This window comes from Geotrypetes seraphini, chromosome 7 (genome assembly GCF_902459505.1).
Source record: "Geotrypetes seraphini chromosome 7, aGeoSer1.1, whole genome shotgun sequence".
NCBI classification, from domain to species: Eukaryota; Metazoa; Chordata; class Amphibia; order Gymnophiona; family Dermophiidae; genus Geotrypetes; species Geotrypetes seraphini.
The window spans coordinates 175,258,844-175,277,432 of NC_047090.1; the positions used below are offsets into that span (position 1 = coordinate 175,258,844).

General features: G+C 41.8%; 1 protein-coding gene across 2 annotated transcripts in view; it reads left to right on the plus strand.

The window, feature by feature from the left end:
- TRIP11 (thyroid hormone receptor interactor 11) overlaps positions 1-18,589 on the plus strand; it is a 153,623-nt gene that overhangs the window by 65,145 nt on the left and 69,889 nt on the right. For both annotated transcript variants that reach the window (XM_033951325.1, XM_033951326.1), the window contains exons 13-14: positions 7,715-7,908; positions 15,902-16,065. In XM_033951325.1, the coding sequence (XP_033807216.1) occupies positions 7,715-7,908; positions 15,902-16,065 (358 nt within the window). The remainder of the gene's footprint in view (positions 1-7,714; positions 7,909-15,901; positions 16,066-18,589) is intronic.

Genomic DNA, 18,589 nt, shown 5'->3' on the forward strand with positions numbered 1-18,589 from the left:
CCTGGACGATTGGTTAATCAAGGCCATTTCATCTCAGACTGTTCTTCTGGCCACCAACCAGACCATCTTTTTTCTACAACTCCTGGGGTTCGAAATCAATATACCCAAGTCTCACCTTCTTCCTACGCGGAGACTTCAATTCATTGGAGCGGTACTGGACACGGTCCAGATGAGAGCCTTCTTGCCGGACAACCGTCTTCACAACCTCCAATCGCTCTGTCAGCAGGTGCTGTCCCAGCACTCCATTTCTGCAAAGCAGATGATGATTCTCTTGGGTCACATGGCCTCCACAGTTCATGTCACACCCCTGGCACGGCTTCACCTGCGCACTCCTCAATGGACCCTGGCTCTCCAGTGGTCTCAAGCGACAGACTCTTGCTCACGTCACATATCTGTGACATCGTCTCTTCGTCAGTCTCTGCAATGGTGGTTGATATCCTCAAATCTCTCCAGGGGCCTTCTGTTCCATCTGCCTCCTCATCATCTGGTCATCACCACCGACGCCTCCCCTTATGCATGGGGAGCCCATCTGAACGAGTTCCAAACTCAGGGCCTTTGGACTCCTCAGGAAAAGAAGCATCACATCAATTTCCTGGAACTCAGGGCAATGTTCTATGCCCTCAAGGCCTTCCAACACCTTCTATTTCCTCAAGTCCTTCTAATTTGCACAGACAACCAGGTGGCTATGTACTACATCAACAAGCAAGGGGGAACGGGCTCTCGCCTCTTATGCCAGGAAGCCCAGAGAATCTGGTCTTGGGCATCCTCGCGCCGCTTATTCCTGAAAGCAATTTATATTCAAGGGGAACAGAACTACTTAGCGGACAAGCTCAGCAGAGTTCTCCAACCCCACGAATGGACTCTCGACCCATCGACTCTACAGTCCATCTTTGCACAATGGGGCACTCCTCAGGTGGACCTTTTTGCAGCTCCTCACAATCATCAGTTGCCCCAATTCTGCTCCAGACTTTACTCTCCTCACCGTCTGGCAGCGGATGCATTTCTTCTGGATTGGTCCAATCTGTTCCTTTATGCTTTCCCTCCTCTGCCTCTCATGCTTCGGACCTTGTTCAAACTAAAGAGGGAACGAGCCACCATGATCCTGATTGCACCACGGTGGCCCAGACAGCATTGGTTCTCCCTTCTACTTCAACTCAGTTCCAGGGATCCATTTCTACTTCCACTGTTTCCATCTCTGCTTACACAAGATCAGGAAACCCTCCTCCATCCCAACCTGCAATCTCTGCACCTGACAGCTTGGTATCTCTCGGGCTGACTTCAACTGATTCTTTGTTATCTCAGCCTGTTCGCTCCATCCTGGACGCCTCCAGGAAACCAGCCACTCTACAATGTTACCATCAAAAGTGGACGAGGTTTTCTTCTTGGTGTCTCCTACATCATCATGACCCCAGGTCTCTTGCTGTGGAACCTCTATTGGATTATCTGCTTTCTCTGTCTACTTCTGGTCTCAAGTCTACTTCCATCAGAGTTCATCTCAGTGCCATTACGGCTTTTCATGAGCCAGTCCAGGGGAAACTCCTTTCAGCTCATCCCCTGGTCTCCAGATTCATGCGAGGTCTTTTCAATCTGAAACCACCTCTCAAAGCACCTCCGGTGATCTGGGATCTGAACGTGGTTCTCTCCGCCTTGATGAAGCCTCCATTTGAACCCTTGGCTACTGCCTCTTTCAAGTTTCTCACTTGGAAGGTACTTTTTCTTATTGCTCTCACCTCTGCCAGGAGGGTCAGTGAGCTACATGCACTAGTTTCTGATCCACCTTTCACTGTCTTTCATCACGACAAGGTGGTTCTACGTACACATCCAAAGTTTCTCCCTAAGGTTGTTTCTGAGTTCCATCTCAACCAATCTATTGTACTACCTGTTTTTTTCCCTAAACCTCACTCTCATTCCGGGGAACAGGCTCTTCATACTTTGGACTGTAAGCGGGCTTTAGCTTACTATTTAGACCGTACTAAGCCCCACAGATCATCTCCCCAACTTTTTCTGTCCTTTGACCCGAATAAATTGGGACGTCCTGTTTCTAAGCGCACACTATCTAATTGGCTTGCTGCGTGCATTTCATTCTGCTATGCTCAGTCCGGACTGACACTGGAAGGTTCTGTCACGGCACATAGAATTAGAGCTATGGCAGCATCTGTAGCTTTCCTCCGTTCCACGCCCATTGAGGAAATCTGCAAAGCTGCTACGTGGTCCTCAGTCCATACTTTTACATCTCATTATTGTCTGGATGCTTTCTCCAGACGGGATGGACATTTCGGCCAATCTGTTTTACAAAATTTGTTTTCCTAATGGCCAACCTTCCCTCCATCCCTCTTTTTGTTAGCTTGGAGGTCACCCATCAGTCAAGAATATGCTGCCTGCTTGTCCTGGGATAAAGCACAGTTACTTACCGTAACAGGTGTTATCCAGGGACAGCAGGCAGATATTCTTGCGTCCCACCCACCTCCCCGGGTTGGCTTCTTAGCTGGCTTATCTTAACTGAGGGACCGCGCGTCGGGGTCGGGCGGGAAGGCACTCGCGCATGCGCGGTGCGGTCTCTAGAACTTTCCAAGTTCTTAGAGTGCAATCACTCTAAAAGTGTCCGTACCGGGGCTCCGTCGGTGCCGTCACCCATCAGTCAAGAATATCTGCCTGCTGTCCCTGGATAACACCTGTTACGGTAAGTAACTGTGCTATTCGGTCTAGCCCCTAAATACATAACTGACCTTTTCTCCTTTTAAGCCAACAAGATTAAGAGAAGCTCACATTCGAACTTCGTTTCCCCCCAGTTAGAGGATATAAACTCAAAAAACACCATCAACACCTTCTCTCACATCAAGCAGCATTATGGGGTAAAGATCTAGAACAATTGCTTTCGCCCACTACTTATGAGGAATTCAGGAAGCGCCTAAAAACATATTTGTTCCTGAAGTATCTAGACAGCTAACCCGTACATCTCTTTCTCTTCAATAACGGTTCCCTTGACCTTTTAACCACTTTCTTTCACCTCTATTAAGTTCAATTAATTTGTACCATCTTTTAATCTTTGTAAACCGCATAGAACTTCACGGTCCTGCGGTATATAAACTGTTGTTATTATTATTCATTCTTCTGCCCCCTTTCAGCATCTCTCATATTCCTTTCTTCCTCATGCCCATTGTGTCCAGCATTCCCATTTCTCTTTTCAGCATCTCTCTCATTCCCTTCATCCTTCTCCTCCTGCCCATGGTGTCCGGAATTCTCCTTCCCTCGTTCATCATATCTCTTCTCTATCACAGTAAGGTATTTACTCCCTTATCTTGGTCCCCTGGGGCAACAACTCTGTCATCAGCCTAAGAGGTGGCTGGCACAGGGCTTTGAGCATCTATGCATGTTCAAGACCTGCTGGCTCCCTCCTCTTCCTCCAAACTTCCTTTTTGGAAGAGATGGAAGCCAACTGGCTTTGAGCATGAACAGATGATCAAGGTCGCCCCTGCCGAATAGTCAGATGGCCACATCACATCTCTTAGGCAGAAAATACAGTCATCACCCCAGGAGAGGCAAGATAAAGGGTAAAAGCATGGCAATTGTGACTTTTCCCATTCTGATGCCTAGGATGAGACCTATAATGGTATATTTCCTAGAGAGCAAAAGTACAGCTAGATCATAGTTTCAGCCATGCTGATCCGATTTGCTTCAATATGTATTAATTACTGTAACAAAGAGAGCAGGTCTTGTTAAAGGAGTTAATGAAAGTGTTGAATAGGATTCATTAATTGGTGTTCCTAATCACTCTACATTTGAGATAAATATTTGAAAGTATTTACAGCAGAATAAAATAGCTCATTTTACTTTGTCATTGCTCTTTCTGCACTGGCATATTTTTCTCTGTCCCTCCTCTTCTGTGTTGGAGAAGTAGCCCATCTAAAATGTTTAGTTTAATTACAGTTTATTATTTGATTTTCCATACTTCTACAATTGGCAAACAGAATAAAATTCTGGACAATGGGTGCAAATCACAGGAATTTTTATTTTGCTTAGGGCAGAAAAGATTCTATCAGTGTCCAACCCACATAAATAGATAAATCCAATATGCTACTTTTGAGCCACCATTTGAAAATGTGAAGTTTATCACTGCCTTCCCATTGAAACAGGATCAAAGAAATAGTTTGGGCACTGGCATCCCTGTTTTAGCTGTCACAGAAGATGTAGTAAAACTGAGCTTTCTAGTGCACTATGTGTAGTGGTCCTGAAATGATAGGGTTCTGTATCTCAACTTGCAAGTTGCTCGCAGAAAACTACTAGTCATTTTTTTCAACTCCTCCTCCTTTCCAGGAAGCTGCTTCTGCCCCCTCATTTTGTTTTCTGCAAGCAAGTTGTATTATTTTCAGGTATTTTTCTCAGTGTTTGAAGTCTTGGTGCCCAGAGGCTCCCACTTGTTGGGATCTCTGCGATGGGAGAAGACGCAGATCCGTGCGGCGGAGGTCTGCTGCTAGGAGGATCAGCACTTAGGGACACCTTTCTAGCCAGCTTGCTTTTATATTTTTTGCGCTTAGGGGTCAAACCCTACATAGCTGCTCGCATTCCTTATTTACTCAGGAGCTTAAGTGCAGGCTGTTTGGTTTCTTCCTGGCTCGGCCTGGACTAACAGTGGTCCTCCCCCTTTTGCAGTGTGTTTTTTGGGGGGTTGAAGCTTAGTCTGACCTTGGTCCGACTGGCAACCAGAAGAGATTTCTTCTCCATTAATTCCAGCTGAAATCCTATGCTGAAGCAGGCAGGCATCACACATGGCACAGTAAATAAGGCTATTGTAGCCTATGGGGAAAATCTTTTTTTGGGGGAATCCTCAAAACGTTGAATTTAAAGGTTTCTGACTACAGAACCTAATTCCCCCACCTATGAAACCGCTTTCCCTGTGGTATTTTCCCTTCAGGGGAGGTCTCCATGGGCTGTTTTTGGTATGATATTTCTGGTGGCAGTCATCTTGGATTTTAAACAGTCTTTTTTTCTGTGGCCTCCATCTGCTTCAAAACCCCTCTATTTTGCTTAAAATTGCCGAGAATGGACTCCTCAAGCCTTATTATCCCTATATCATGCCAGGTTAGCGCTGGCTGGCTGGCTGAGAAGTGTCCATGGCCTGTGTCCAACAGAGCATGCAGGGGGAGGGGGCAGGAGCCTTGGGCTTAGCCTCCTCTGAGTCCTCCATGGCTGGGGATCTGCAGGAGGTATGTTCCCAGGAGAAGAAACCCTGTCCAGGACCCTGTGAAAATGTGTTGGCCAAGCACAACCGTGTAGGTGCCGCAGAACCCAGGAGGACTGGCAGGGGGTTCCTGCCTTGATCTTCAAGACAAGGCTTCACTTTGGAGTTTGTGAGCCTTATGTGGCATACCTATTTGAACCCGTGAGGATCCTCAGCATTTGTTAGCAGCGCATCAGTGGTAGTAGCACCTCAACCAGATGAGGATGCAGACATGGACCAAGGAGGTTCAGTCTGTCATTGACTGGGAGGATGGAAAGTCTGATTCCATATAATCCCCCAAAAATTGGACAAACAACTGAATTAGACTCTGTTTTAAGCAAAGTAGTGTTGATCCACTGTGCAATGCAACAAATCTTCAGCTCTTTAACAGAGCTTCCCCGTTTCACTATAATCTAGTTTCCTCAGGAGTAGAAGATCACCACTCTGTTAATCCCGGACCTTGTTCAGCCAGGAAAAACGGTTCTATAAAGAAAAATTCAGTGTTAAAGAGGGACAAGGCAAACTACCCGAGTTGTAAACAAAAAAATGTACGGATGGATGGAACCTTAAAAAATATTATTATTTCTCTCTATCGTTGGAACTTTTTGAGGGGATTTAATTACCTCAAATAGTAAAGAAAAACTAAGTTCCTTTCATGCCACTATTTGGTACAGTAAACAACAAAACCCTGAGAGATCAAAAACTGAAATCAAGGGTTCCCAAATAATTAAATACATATACTCCAAGCAAACCTTTCTCGGTAAATCTTCTTAATACATTAATAACACAGAAATTGATGTGAATTGTTCAAGTAATGCCTACACCAGTATAAATATATAGCTAATATGATAAATAAATATATCTCAACTTTATTAATATTATAACATCAAAAATATTTCTTTAAAAAGACAAACCAACATGATCACATGAAAGACAAACATAATCATGTGCAAAGATAAACACATAAGAAATGTTCACTAATCAAGATTAAATAAAATGAGTACTGAATAAATACTTATCTCAAAATAGTCCAAATAAGCACATAAAACAAAACAAACAGCCGAGAATTCCAAGGCGTGCAGGCTCCAAGAAATCCAAGATGACAAATAGAGCTCTAAAAAGTTCAAAGTGCAGAGTGACAAAAGAAGCAAAAATTCCACAAAATGAAGTATATAAAGTGCAAGTGCTGAGTGCAAATAGATCCTCCACAAATGTGATTAAACGAACTCCTTCATATGATCACGGGACCAAACAAAACGATGAATCAGCATCCTTTGGAATGCTATTTGCCCACAAATTAATACATTGATGGAAAAGCATGTAGCACTATCATATGATACCGTGTTATTTGGAATGATGATGAGGAAAAAAAGTCAAATTTCACCAGAGAATAACAAGCTTTTATTAGTCATGACAGGGGTTGCCATTCAGCATATAACCAACAACTGGAAGAATCATAGTAACCTTAACTATACATTTTGGTGGAATACAATTTGTCATATATTCAAAATGGAAAGAGCAATAGCAATACAAAGAGGGACATATACTAAATTTATAAAAATATGGGGGCCATTGACAAAATATTGTAGTGAATGAATAGTAGGTTTTCTCTTCTTCTTTTCTTTTTTTGTTGTCTTCTTTATGGCACATATGGAGGGGTGGGTAATGAAAACAAGTTTACATAATATGTTATAATATGGTATATAATGTGTATAAGATGATTGGAAAGTACTTGAAGGGTGGGGGGTGGGGGAGGGGACACAAATATTTTCAGAATTTATGTAGTAGATATAAAAGTGATATTGTGTATTAATTTGTTGTAATTCAATATTTTGTGCACTTGATGTAAAATATGAAAAGGAATAAAGAAGTTTAAAAAAAAAGAAACAACATCCTTCACTTCTTCTCTCCTCCTTAACACAGGCTGTGTTTCAAAACATTCTTTTTCAAAAGGAAGAATTGAGCGGGCAGGTTTACAAACAATCCCTCCTGATGCTCTTCCTGTTGATAGGGCAGTGGTAGCACTATTCTGTCTTACAGAAGTAGTGATTGGCCCTCTAGAGATGAGACTTTTGATGCCTTATAACAGTACTTATTTGGTCATATTAAGGAATCTTAAACAATGTTCCAAAAGGAACTTCATTCCATATCTTTCAATCTGAGACATGCCGATAACACCAGTATAACTGTGAGAACAAGAACTGATTGCCAAAACTAAGACATTGGTACTTTTGTTTTAGATTTCCTTTATCATCATAAATGACTGTGAAATGGGGGTTGAAAGCCAGAAGTTATAGGATGTTGTCTAGGCCAAAATTCTAAAATAAGCTATTGCATATAAAGGAATAAAATAACTTGAATTTTTAGAAAAGATATATATATATGTCCTATGGGCTTTACCAATTATATAAGTCCAAGTTCATTACTGTCATGTGGGTTCTTTGGATCCTTGTTAAGGTGTCTCATGTTTGTATACTTATCTGGTAATGTACATAGGTGCAACATTTACGTGATAAAGAGCAGCGTTTAAATCAAGAGCTGGAGAGGCTGCGCAACCATCTGATAGAGATGGAGGACTCGTACACCCGAGAAGCTTTAGCAGCTGAAGATCGAGAGGCTGACCTGAGAAGAAAGAACATGTTCTTGGAAGAAAAACTTTTGTCATCATCTACAGCTGTTGAGAATGCAAGGTAAAGGCTTGAAAATTGCCTCTGTAAAGAATGGTCTCACAGGGCCCAATAGACCACAAGAGGCAGCCAGGCAGCTTCCTGCAGACAGCAGCTATCCCGAATATTTAATTCCAGGGCTATATCTAGCCTCTGGCGTTGACTTTCTGGGATAAAGTTTGCTGCCACAGAATTAGCCGGCCAAGCCGATATTCAGCAGCTTATCAAAGCCTAGCAGCCAAAGACAGGCCTGCTTTTTAGGTGGGTCTTTTTGGCTGTGTGCCTTAACCAGTGAACTGCTGAATATTGGCAGTGACCAGCTACATCTCGAGACATAGCCGGTCACCAGGCTATCCGCCCACTTGGTTATTCAGCAGAAGATAGCCAGCTATGTGCTGTTTGGCCAGGAAATGTGTAAGGGCACAAAATTCTAGGCGATAAGGTACAATTTCAAGGTAACCTGGCACCTGGGATTTGGTGAGCCTGGTGATAAAGGTGTATAAAATTATGAGTAGGAAGGGACAGTAATTTACTGTTTCAAACAGTAGTAAGTCAAAGAGGCTGGCCTTGAAACTAAATATGTAGCACCTTTAAAACAAAACAGAGAAAATATTTTTCATTTGATATACAGTTAAATAATAGGATCTCTTGCTGGAAAATTTGATCAAAACAACAGGGCTGGATTTAAAAAGTTTAGACAGATTCTTGGAGGAGGGATCCATAAACCATTATTATCCACATAGACTTGGAAAAGCCATCACATATATCTGGTTGTGAGTAGTCGGAAGTGATTCTGCTCTTTGAGAATCTGTTGAGTGCTTTTGATCTGGTTTGATAACTTAGAGATAGAATGCAGGTCTTGATGGACCTATGGTCTGACCTAGTATGCCTTAATCTCACTGGCTTCCCTTGATACTATTAGTTTAGTTTATCTAATCTAATCTTCTATTTGTGTGTCGCACATACCTATACAGGCTCAAGGCGACTTACAGTGAAATGTAAGAGAAAGAGAGGGAGAGGTTGAGAGGAAGGGGGGAGGAGTTCAGGCTAGAAAGGAGAAAGAGGGGATTTGGGAGACTAGGTGTCGAAGAGATGGGTTTTCAGTTTCTTCCAGAATATGGTGTAGCTAGGTTCTGTTCTGGGTTCTGTTTAGGTTTATGTTCTAGGTACTGTTCTAGGTTTATGTGATGTGTTTGAGCATTTTGCACAGTTGGCCTGGTTTATTGGCAAGATAAGATACAAAAATATGAGTTTGATGCAAAGTCTAAGAGAAAATTGGGCATCTATTCTGGCATTTCCAGGACCGTGAGATTTTCAGCTGTTTTTAGGATGGTGGAAGTTTGCCTTTGGAAACAAGGGAAGACTATCTATATATGATTTCAGAAGATATTGAAAACATGGGTATTTGAGGAGTAGGAGCAAATTTATGGTGTGCTTCATGGAAAAGAAAGTGGGTAAAAGATGGTAAGACTATATACGAGGGCTGTTCAAAAAGTATCAGACCTTTATTCATAAAAAATACTCATATTCAGATACAACAATTTTATACTAATCTCCTTCAAAGTAGTCCCCTTGGGCTGCCACACACTTTTCCAATGGTTCTGCCACTGTCAGAAGCAGTACTGGAATGCCTCTTTTGAGATTGCTCGTAGAGAATGACACAGTAGCTGTTACCCACGGCTAGCCGCAGGTAACCTGCCGAAACGGTGGAGGGGGGAAAAATGCTCGTGGAGCAGTGAATGGCCTTGTCCCTGTAGTTAAGGGAGGGAACATGCGCGACCCCCTCCCTCCTTACCGAATCTATCTCCTTCCCCCTTACTTTCGTAGTACGTTAGTAAAGTAACTTGCTGAAGCCGGCCAAGCCTGCCTGCAATTGCGTGTGTGTGGCGGAAGCTTCTCCTCTGACACAACTACTGCCCACACACACGCGACTGCAAGTAGGATTGGCTGGCTTCAGTGAGTTACTTTACTAACACGCCACGAAGGTAAGGGGGAGGGAGTGAGATTCTTGGGCCACGCGAAGGGTGCTGAAGGGCGGTGAGGTGGCGAGAGGGAAGGGTAGTGGTGGTGGGAGGAAGACACTGAAGGGGAAGACAGAGTGGGGAGAAGACGTTGAAAGGAAATGGGGATTGGGGAAGACAGAGTGGGGAGAAGACGCTGAAGGGAAAAAATGAGGAAGGCAGAGTGGGCAGAAGACGCTGAAGGGAAATGGGGATTGGGGAAGACAACGCTGAAGGGAATTGGGAAGACAGAGTGGGGAGAAGACGCTGAAGGGAAATGGGGATGGGGGAAGGTAGAGTGGGCAGAAGACACTGAAGGGAAATGGGGATTGGGGAAGTAAACGCTGAAGGGAATTGTGGAAGACAAAGTGGGGAGAAGACGATGAAGGGAAATGGGGATTGGGGAAGACAGAGTGGGGAGAAGACGCTGGAAGGGAAGAAGACAGATGATAGACTATGGGGGCAGCGGAGGGAAGAGCAAATGGAGAAGACAGACAGTGGATGGAAGGAATTGAATGAGAAGATGAGGAAAGCAGAAACCAGACAACAAAGGTAGAAAAATAAATTCTATTTATTTCCTGTTTTTTTTTTTTTTTGCTTTAGGATAAACTAGTATATTAGTTGTGTTGATAAAAAATTTATAAACAACTCTTGGGATTCAAGATGGCCGCGTGCCGATGAGAGCGTGTGAGACGCCGCCAGAGATTCTAACGGAAAAACTTTTACCTGGTGCCGTTTCGATGCCGAAGAGGAGAGGGAAAGGCGCTTCTGGAGCCTCGAGGCGCCTGGAGTCTCCTCTTCAGATGTCCATGGAGGATTTTTTGCAGCGTCTGAACCAAGAGGCAGCAGCTGCATCGGGGAGTCGCCCGCTGGAATCGCCGGGGAGGAGTGAGGTCGCGGCAAGCTTCCCTGGGCTAGAGTCGACTCTGAGCCCCGATGCTAGAACCCCGCCCCCTCAGCCGCAGCGTGCTAGCTCCCCACGGGAGAGTAGCCAGCCCGAGGAGGCAGACTTCGTTTCCCGGGAGGCTGGAATGGGCGAAGCACTGGAAGAAGATGAGACTGCGGTGAGAACAACAAGGGGACTTGAAATGGAGCAAGGTTTCCAGAGAGAGAAGACTGCCACTGTTGTGGAAGCTGGTACAATGCAAGCAAGTATTTTCTCTGTTCCTAAACCCATGAATGTTACCCTAGACTCAATTTGGGACTTGGTAATTACTCTGGGACAAACATTGTCACCACAAATTAAAGTATTAGAAGAGAAATATTTAGAACAAAGAAATGAAATAAATGGACTTAAACAGGAAAATATATCGATGAAAAATAATGTGGAAAAAATAGATAAAAAGATAATTGAAGTAACTCAAATCCAAACGACACTGATTAAGGATAATCTTAACCTTAGGAGAAAGGTGGAAATGATGGAAAATAATATGCGATTGAATAACCTTAGATTTTTGAACTTTCCAAAGATCCCTTCTTTATCAGCAAAAGAAGTTTTGAAAAAGTACTTTTGTGAAGTTCTTAATGTTCCTAATGATGCCTTTCCTCCCTTTTCCAAAATTTATTATTTGCCAACATCAAAAAATTTGGAAGAACAGCGACCACCAGAACAACAAGGTCAGGGTGAACAAATGGATATAACATTATTATTGGAATCTTCAATGAGGGAGGTAGCTATTCCAGCTACCCTATTAGCTACGGTGGTTTTATCACCAGATAAAAATTGGATATTACAGCTTTATTTTAAGAACAGACATAAAGAATTTCTTAGACATAAAATTCAAATATTTCCAGATGTGACAAGGGAGTCTCAGAAACGAAGGAAGGAATTTTTGCTTCTTAAGCCTGGGGTCACTACAATGGGGGCATCATTTCTTTTACGATATCCTTGCAAATGCATTGTAAAGTATAAATCTTGCAATTATATTTTCTTTGAGCCCTCTCAGTTGACAGGATTTCTCTCCAGGAGGGGCCTTGAAGGGGATAAAAAAGATCTCAATGTATAATTTACTCTTGGTCCACTCTCATCTGACCGCCTAATTGCAATTTGAATTTATTCTTTTTCTTTTAATAATTCTCACTCAGGAACATCTTGGATCTCAATTTAATTTTGGGACTTTAATTTTGATGAGTAAATAGTAATTTTGTCATATAATTGTTACTTCATTTGTTTTATATTATGTTGACTCAATCATATTCTGTACAAGAAGATTATTCTTGATAATATGTTCAAAATATAAATAAAGATGAAAAAAAAAAAAAATTTATAAACAAAGCCCTGCCAGCTGAACATCTCTTTCTGTAGTTCAGCAGCCAGAACTTTGATTTATAAGGAAGGAATAAGCTAAATATTGCAGTACTGAGGCTTGTATGGATCCTGCGGGGACAGTGGTCGTGGGGATGGGGCAGTGATGGGGACAAATTTTTTCCCCGTGTCATTCTCTAATTGCTTGCAAATGTTCCGTCGTATTCTGCATGATGTCTTCTCTTGACTGAAATCTGGTCCCTTTCAGGGGCATTTTTAGCTCGGGGAAAAGCCAGAAGTCATACACAGCCATGTCGGGAGAGTAGGGAGCCTGAGGAATCACAAATGTGTTTGGTCAGGAAACCCCTTATCAAATGTGAAGAATGGGCAGGTTCGTTATCGTAATGGAGCTGCCAATTGCCAGCTGCCCACAGGTCCTGCCGTTTGCATCTCACAGCATTAAGAAGGCAACGCAGAACCTTTTTGAAGTACTCCTTGGTGATTCGATGATCCTGCTTCACCAGGGTCCTCACTTTGTCAATGACGATCTCATTTCTGGATGTTGAGGGCCTACCAGAAAGTGCTTCACTCTTCACTAATGTGCGGCCATTTCTAAAGCGGTTGTAACACTCCTTTATCTGTGTGGTGCCCATTGCTTTGTTACCGAAGGCTTGTTGAATTTTGTGGATCGTTTCCACTTGAGAATTCACAAACTTTACACAAAATTTAATGCAGTAGTGTTGTTCAACTTTTTCTGTCATTTTGTCAAAAATGGAAATCGGACGGCACTCACTTATACTTCCTCACTCATCAGCAGTCTGCTGGCAACTGACAGTTTCTGTAGGTGGCAAAAAAATTCAAGCATGCGCAATAGGGTTGCCTACATACGTGCACCAAACCATGCCTCCCTAGCTTTATTTGTTTGCGCAAGAAAAATTAAGGTCTGATGCTTTTTGAGCAGACCTCGTAAAAATTTCTCAGGGACAAACAGAAGAGAGAATGAATTACCAGGACTGAGTTTAAAATTTAAGCTGATGATCCATTTTGTTTTGTTACATTTATACTTTGATACTTTGCCTTGTACATTTCTTGATGTGAAAGACAGAATGAAAGTTTTAAAGTAATAGGAATATGAAGATCTGGATTGCAACTTTAAAACAATTAATTCTGAACACCTGAAATACATTTTGCGTGTTTAAATGGCTTTGTACAGAATAAAAAGATCAAGTTTGTGGTGTAGGCATTTATAAAATCAGGTTTCTTTTGTGTGTATTAAAATTTTAGTTAAAAAAGTATCTATTGACATGCTTTGAAGGATTTACTGTGTACACATAGGGAAAAAAATCAATATTTAAAAGCGCTTATGTGGTGAGTGTGTGTGTTTTGTATAACTTTGGCAATCTTATTTGCAGATCCCTTAATTATATACATTCATGCATATTCTATAATGCAAGAGTGCAAGTCATATAGATGTTTACAGGTAGAGGCACATGAATGGGCAAGCATTACACAATATATATGCGTAGATAACATGCTATATGTGTGCACACTTGAGGGTGGTTTGAAAAGTTCAGTAAAAAAAAAATTAAAAAGTTAAATATTTTTTAAAACTTGACAAAACCTAGTTTTCTGATGGGATGAACTAAGAGTACAGGCCATGATGGAGACTTGAGAATATAACTGTTTATTTTGTTTTTTTTAATTGTTTTAACTTGTGGGGTGGGGGGGGGGGTTTCACCAAACTTTTCAAGCCACCTTCATAAATGGCAACTTACCCCAGTATTTTATAGTGGAATTTGGGGGCTCAGATGCCATCATAGAATTCACACTCAGTGCACTGCATTTTGGCACCTAAATTTTGAGGCATTTTGTAGATTTGCCTGCAAAATGGGCAAAGTTATACAGTACATCCAAAATGGCGAGCGTTTTGGGGTGGAACAAAGAGGGCACAAAAAACATAAGCCTTCAGTAGTGAAATTTAGGAATTGAATGTATAATGGGGAAACAGCAGGTTTAACTTTGAATATATAATTGGCCATTTGAAGTTATACGCAAACTACTCCTGGTGGAATTCTGCACAACATAGAATTTCTGCAGAATTCCCCAGTTGCGCAGAATTCCCCTTCAGGGATGGTTACAGCTTCATCGGGTTGCGGTATCAATAGTGATTGCCATATGCTGCCTGCCGCTAGCCCAGAAGCCTCTCTGCAGCAGAGGAGAGGCTTCCGGGTTAGTAGCAGGCAGTGTGTGGGAATCACGGCCAAATACATGACCTGATGAAGCAAGCCTGCCTTAGGGAGAGAGAGTACAGGAGAGTAGAGTGGAAGAAGGAAAGATGCTGGGAGGGGGAGGGGTGAGAGGAAAAAAAAGATGCTGTACGGGGAGGGGTGATAGGAAGGAAAGATCCTACCACAAAAGGAGGGGAGGGATGAGAGTAAAGAAAATTGTTGGCACAGGGGGAGGGATGAGAGGAAGGAAAGATGTTTGCACAGGAGGAGGGAAGGGAGACATTCATGATGAGGGGAGAGGGCGAAATGTTACACCTGATAATGGAGGGGAGGAAGGGAGAGATAATGCACGGAGGGGGATAGAGAGGGATATGGCAGTAGAAGGAGGGACATGAGAGAATGCTGCATGGGGAGGGATGCAAGGGAGAGAGAGGGGTGTTGAACATAGGGATGGATGAGAGGGAGGGAGAGATACACAGCAGGTGGAAGGAGGGTAATGTTGGATCCAGGAGCAAAGTGGAGTGATGGAGAGATGCCTGGCAATGGGAGTGAGGGAGGAGAGTGGGAGAGATGCTGGACCATGGAGGAGTGTGCAGGAGGGAAGACAGAAGTTAGAGGGGGATGTCAGGCTATGAGTGAACGAAAAGGGAGCAGATGCTGGGTTATGAGGGTTGATGAAGGAAGATACTGAGAACGGTAGAACCCTGAGGGGGAGGAGAGGGTGGCAAGGAAATGGATATTACAAAGGATATAAATATGGCACTGGGGGATACGTTGAAGATGAAAGGGTCTTGGAGGGCTGCAGAAGGAATGAGATGGGGAATGGGAGAGAAGATGGAAATTTGATAGGTAGCTGAAAAGTGAAAAAGAGGAGAAAGGTAAGAAAGAGGCAGAAAAGAGATAAAAAGGAATGTTCAATATGCCTGAGACAGGTGTAGTGAGGGAATAGACAGAGAGGTGAAAAGACAAATGGATAGTAGCTGCTTGAAGGAAAATTAGCAAATGACAGGAAAACAGAAAAGAGAAACTGGAACCAACATGATGGAAAATTAAAACGTCCAGACAACAGAGATAGAAGCAAACATTTTTGTTTTAAATAGAATATGGCTAATAATTAGCAAAAATATTGTTTAAATTTTGACAAATAAGCTTGCAGAGTTTTGTAGAATTTGCTAATTTCATGTGCAGAATTTTGAATTTTTTTTGTGTAGGAGTAATGAATTTTTCATGCTGAAACTTAATAGATAGTACTGAATGAGAGAACTATACATTTAGGGCTCCTTTTACAAAGCCGCACTAGCAGTTTTAACGCACGCCCCAGATTAACACGCGCTATAGCGCGCGCTAGCCAGAAATCTACTGCCTGCTCAAAAGGAGGTGGTAGTGGCTAGCACGTGCGGCAGTTTAGCGCGCGCTATTCCGTGCGTTAAGGCCCTAGCGTGGCTTTGTAAAAGGAGCCCTTAAAGTTAAATGGTGACCATGTCGCTGAACATTTATCTTGTCTTTTGTTCTCCCCTTTTGTTTCAATATTTGAACTCGTTTAGCCATCAAGCCAGCCTGCAGGTGGAGTCTTTGCAAGAACAGCTGAGTCTGGTCTCCCGGCAGAGAGATGATGCTCTGGTTCAGTTTAATGCTTCCCAGGACCAAGTTAAACAATACGCACTATCACTGGCCAACCTGCAGATGGTGCTTGAGCAGTTTCAACAGGGTAAGCAGCAACACCAGGCAAGAAAGACATTTTTCAGTTTATTCTTCTCTTAATTTATATATACAGCACTATAGAGAGACAGCCCTACTGTATATATGCAGGGTACAATGAAAAAGAAATAGGAGGCTTTGAGTTCAAAAAGGAAGTTTTAAGGCTATTGGTGGGAATCGGTGGAAGATTTTTATTATCATTGAATGTAATATCGAGGCTGTATATATTGCATTTAATGTATAGGATATTTTTAACGAAAAATACACAACAAAATATGGAAAATCCAATAGGTGTGAACAACTCTTTTTAGGGGGAGAAAAAACAGACCTCAAGTGCCCACAGGTGTCAGATGTAGATACTTCTTGTCTAGACACCGTTAACATGAGCAATCACTGGTCCAAAAAACAAACCCCCTTCTCTCATATAGAAATTGCAGATAATATTTAGCTACAAAGACAATTTGAGAGAACTTAGCTCATTATTGCTGGTGGGTGAACAGCCAGGCCTTTAGAAATATTAACTCTTAACAGAGATTCTCCGTTTCACTTCAAGAAGAAAAAACTCTAATAGAACTGGTATTCGATGTCAGTGCTGCCTGAACACAGACTAATCTACGGGGAACCTTTGGGCATATCTTCTCCTGAGGAAGCTTTTATTTGAAGTATAACCAGGTATTAAGTTTAGCAGGTAGTTACTTTTTCAGTTGGGTGATATAGATGTTGGATAGCTGTTCCCTAAATAACAAGTAATTTAAAAATAGTGTGTTGTGTTTACTAGGTTCCCCTATTTCTAATATTACATTTTGTTTAAAGATCGGAAATAGGTAGGGAGGGATTGGGAGATTTTTTTTATTTTATTTATATTGGTCATACATATTAAATGAATTACATATTATTTAAAACATTATAAAATATGTATATAAATATGATATGTTGTACTTAAAGTGGTCATGAAGGTAAATCAAGTGTGTATTTATAAGATCATATAAATTTTTCTGATACACTTGTTGTAATTTGAAAAAATGAATAAAGAAATTATAATAATAAGTAAAGATCAGAAATCCATTCAGTGTGATATACTTTAACATATTATTACTGACCTTGAACTGCTGCTGGAAAGACATAAATTTAGCACACAAAATTCAAAATAGATCTTAAAAACCTTTTTATTTACCAATGCTACTGTTTAGGTTTTTGCCAGGTACTTGTGACCTAGATTGACCACTGTGAAGATGGGATACTGGGCTAGATAAACCATTGATCTGACCCAGTAAGGCTATTCTTATGTTCTTATATAGCACTGGCTCTATTCTCAAAAATAACTTCAGCATAGCCAGAGTCTGTGCTATGACCCAAAGATAAGATGACCCTGGTTTATTAATGACATTTTGAAGTCAAAATTTCTCAACATATGCACAAATATATATATGGTACATGGAGAGAAGAAAAAGAGTCAAATAGGGGGATCACTCAACCTCATCAAAATTAGATAGAACATGCCATTTGCAAGTGATTTGGGACAGTACCACCTGAGGTGACCAATAAGCTGTAAAGTCATCTCATCTGGCTTTAATATCAGTAGTCTTCAAGGAGAAATTAGGAGGATAGAGGGGATGCTTGCCAGATTTTGGGTCAGTTCCATGTTCTGTCACCAATACTATTGGCATCAAGGATGTCATGCCTGTCTGAAGATTTATACAGTGCCTGATAGCTCTTTGATGAGGGATCAAAAATCCTTGGACTCTGTCAATTGCTGTAATTTTCCCCGAGGCATCCGTCAGTATCAAGGTGAAGAGCCCTTACTAAGTCCTTTACTGCTAGCCAGGCACACAGACTTCATCTGCAGACCAGTTTTCAGATTTAGAATTTGAATAGTGCTGGGATTTGCATTGCCAACCAACAGAGTATTCTTGCATGGAGAGCTACATTGGTTATTTCTTGGACTCCTCTACTTCAAACAAAGAATACCATTTAAAAGATTTCATGTTCACAGATTTTTGCTAAGGAAATGGCAAGGAGCATTCCACTTCATTTACAGAAGGAGGAAGAGGAACTTTGGGCCTCCAATTCCTTAGTCACCCCAAAGAAAGAGTAACACTACCCATTTACAAGATCTTTAGAGATACATAGATGAAAATGTATGTGATCATTTTCTCTGTTAACCCTGTGAGCAAAAAAGTCAGACTTGTATTATAGAGTCCAGAAGTTCCCAGATTTGAAATGCAGGAGTTTCCATACTATTCACTAGTGATTTAATTCACTTTCAAGAACACTCTCCTCAACAACTCCAGTGAGAATGATTTGATACATGGGACCTTTTTGTAAGAGACTTTTCAAAACACTATTCTCAGACCTATGATGATGATGATTTCAAATGAGCTTCAGGCTTCTATTTGGAGTGGACTAGCCTTTGACACCAGTAAACTTAAGATTGTTGTTGTCAAATGTATCTTACCTAATTGGCTAACAAATTACATCTCCTTCAAGTCTAACCCTAAAGGATAATGTTAAGCTTAACAGTTCTGAGCTGTGAC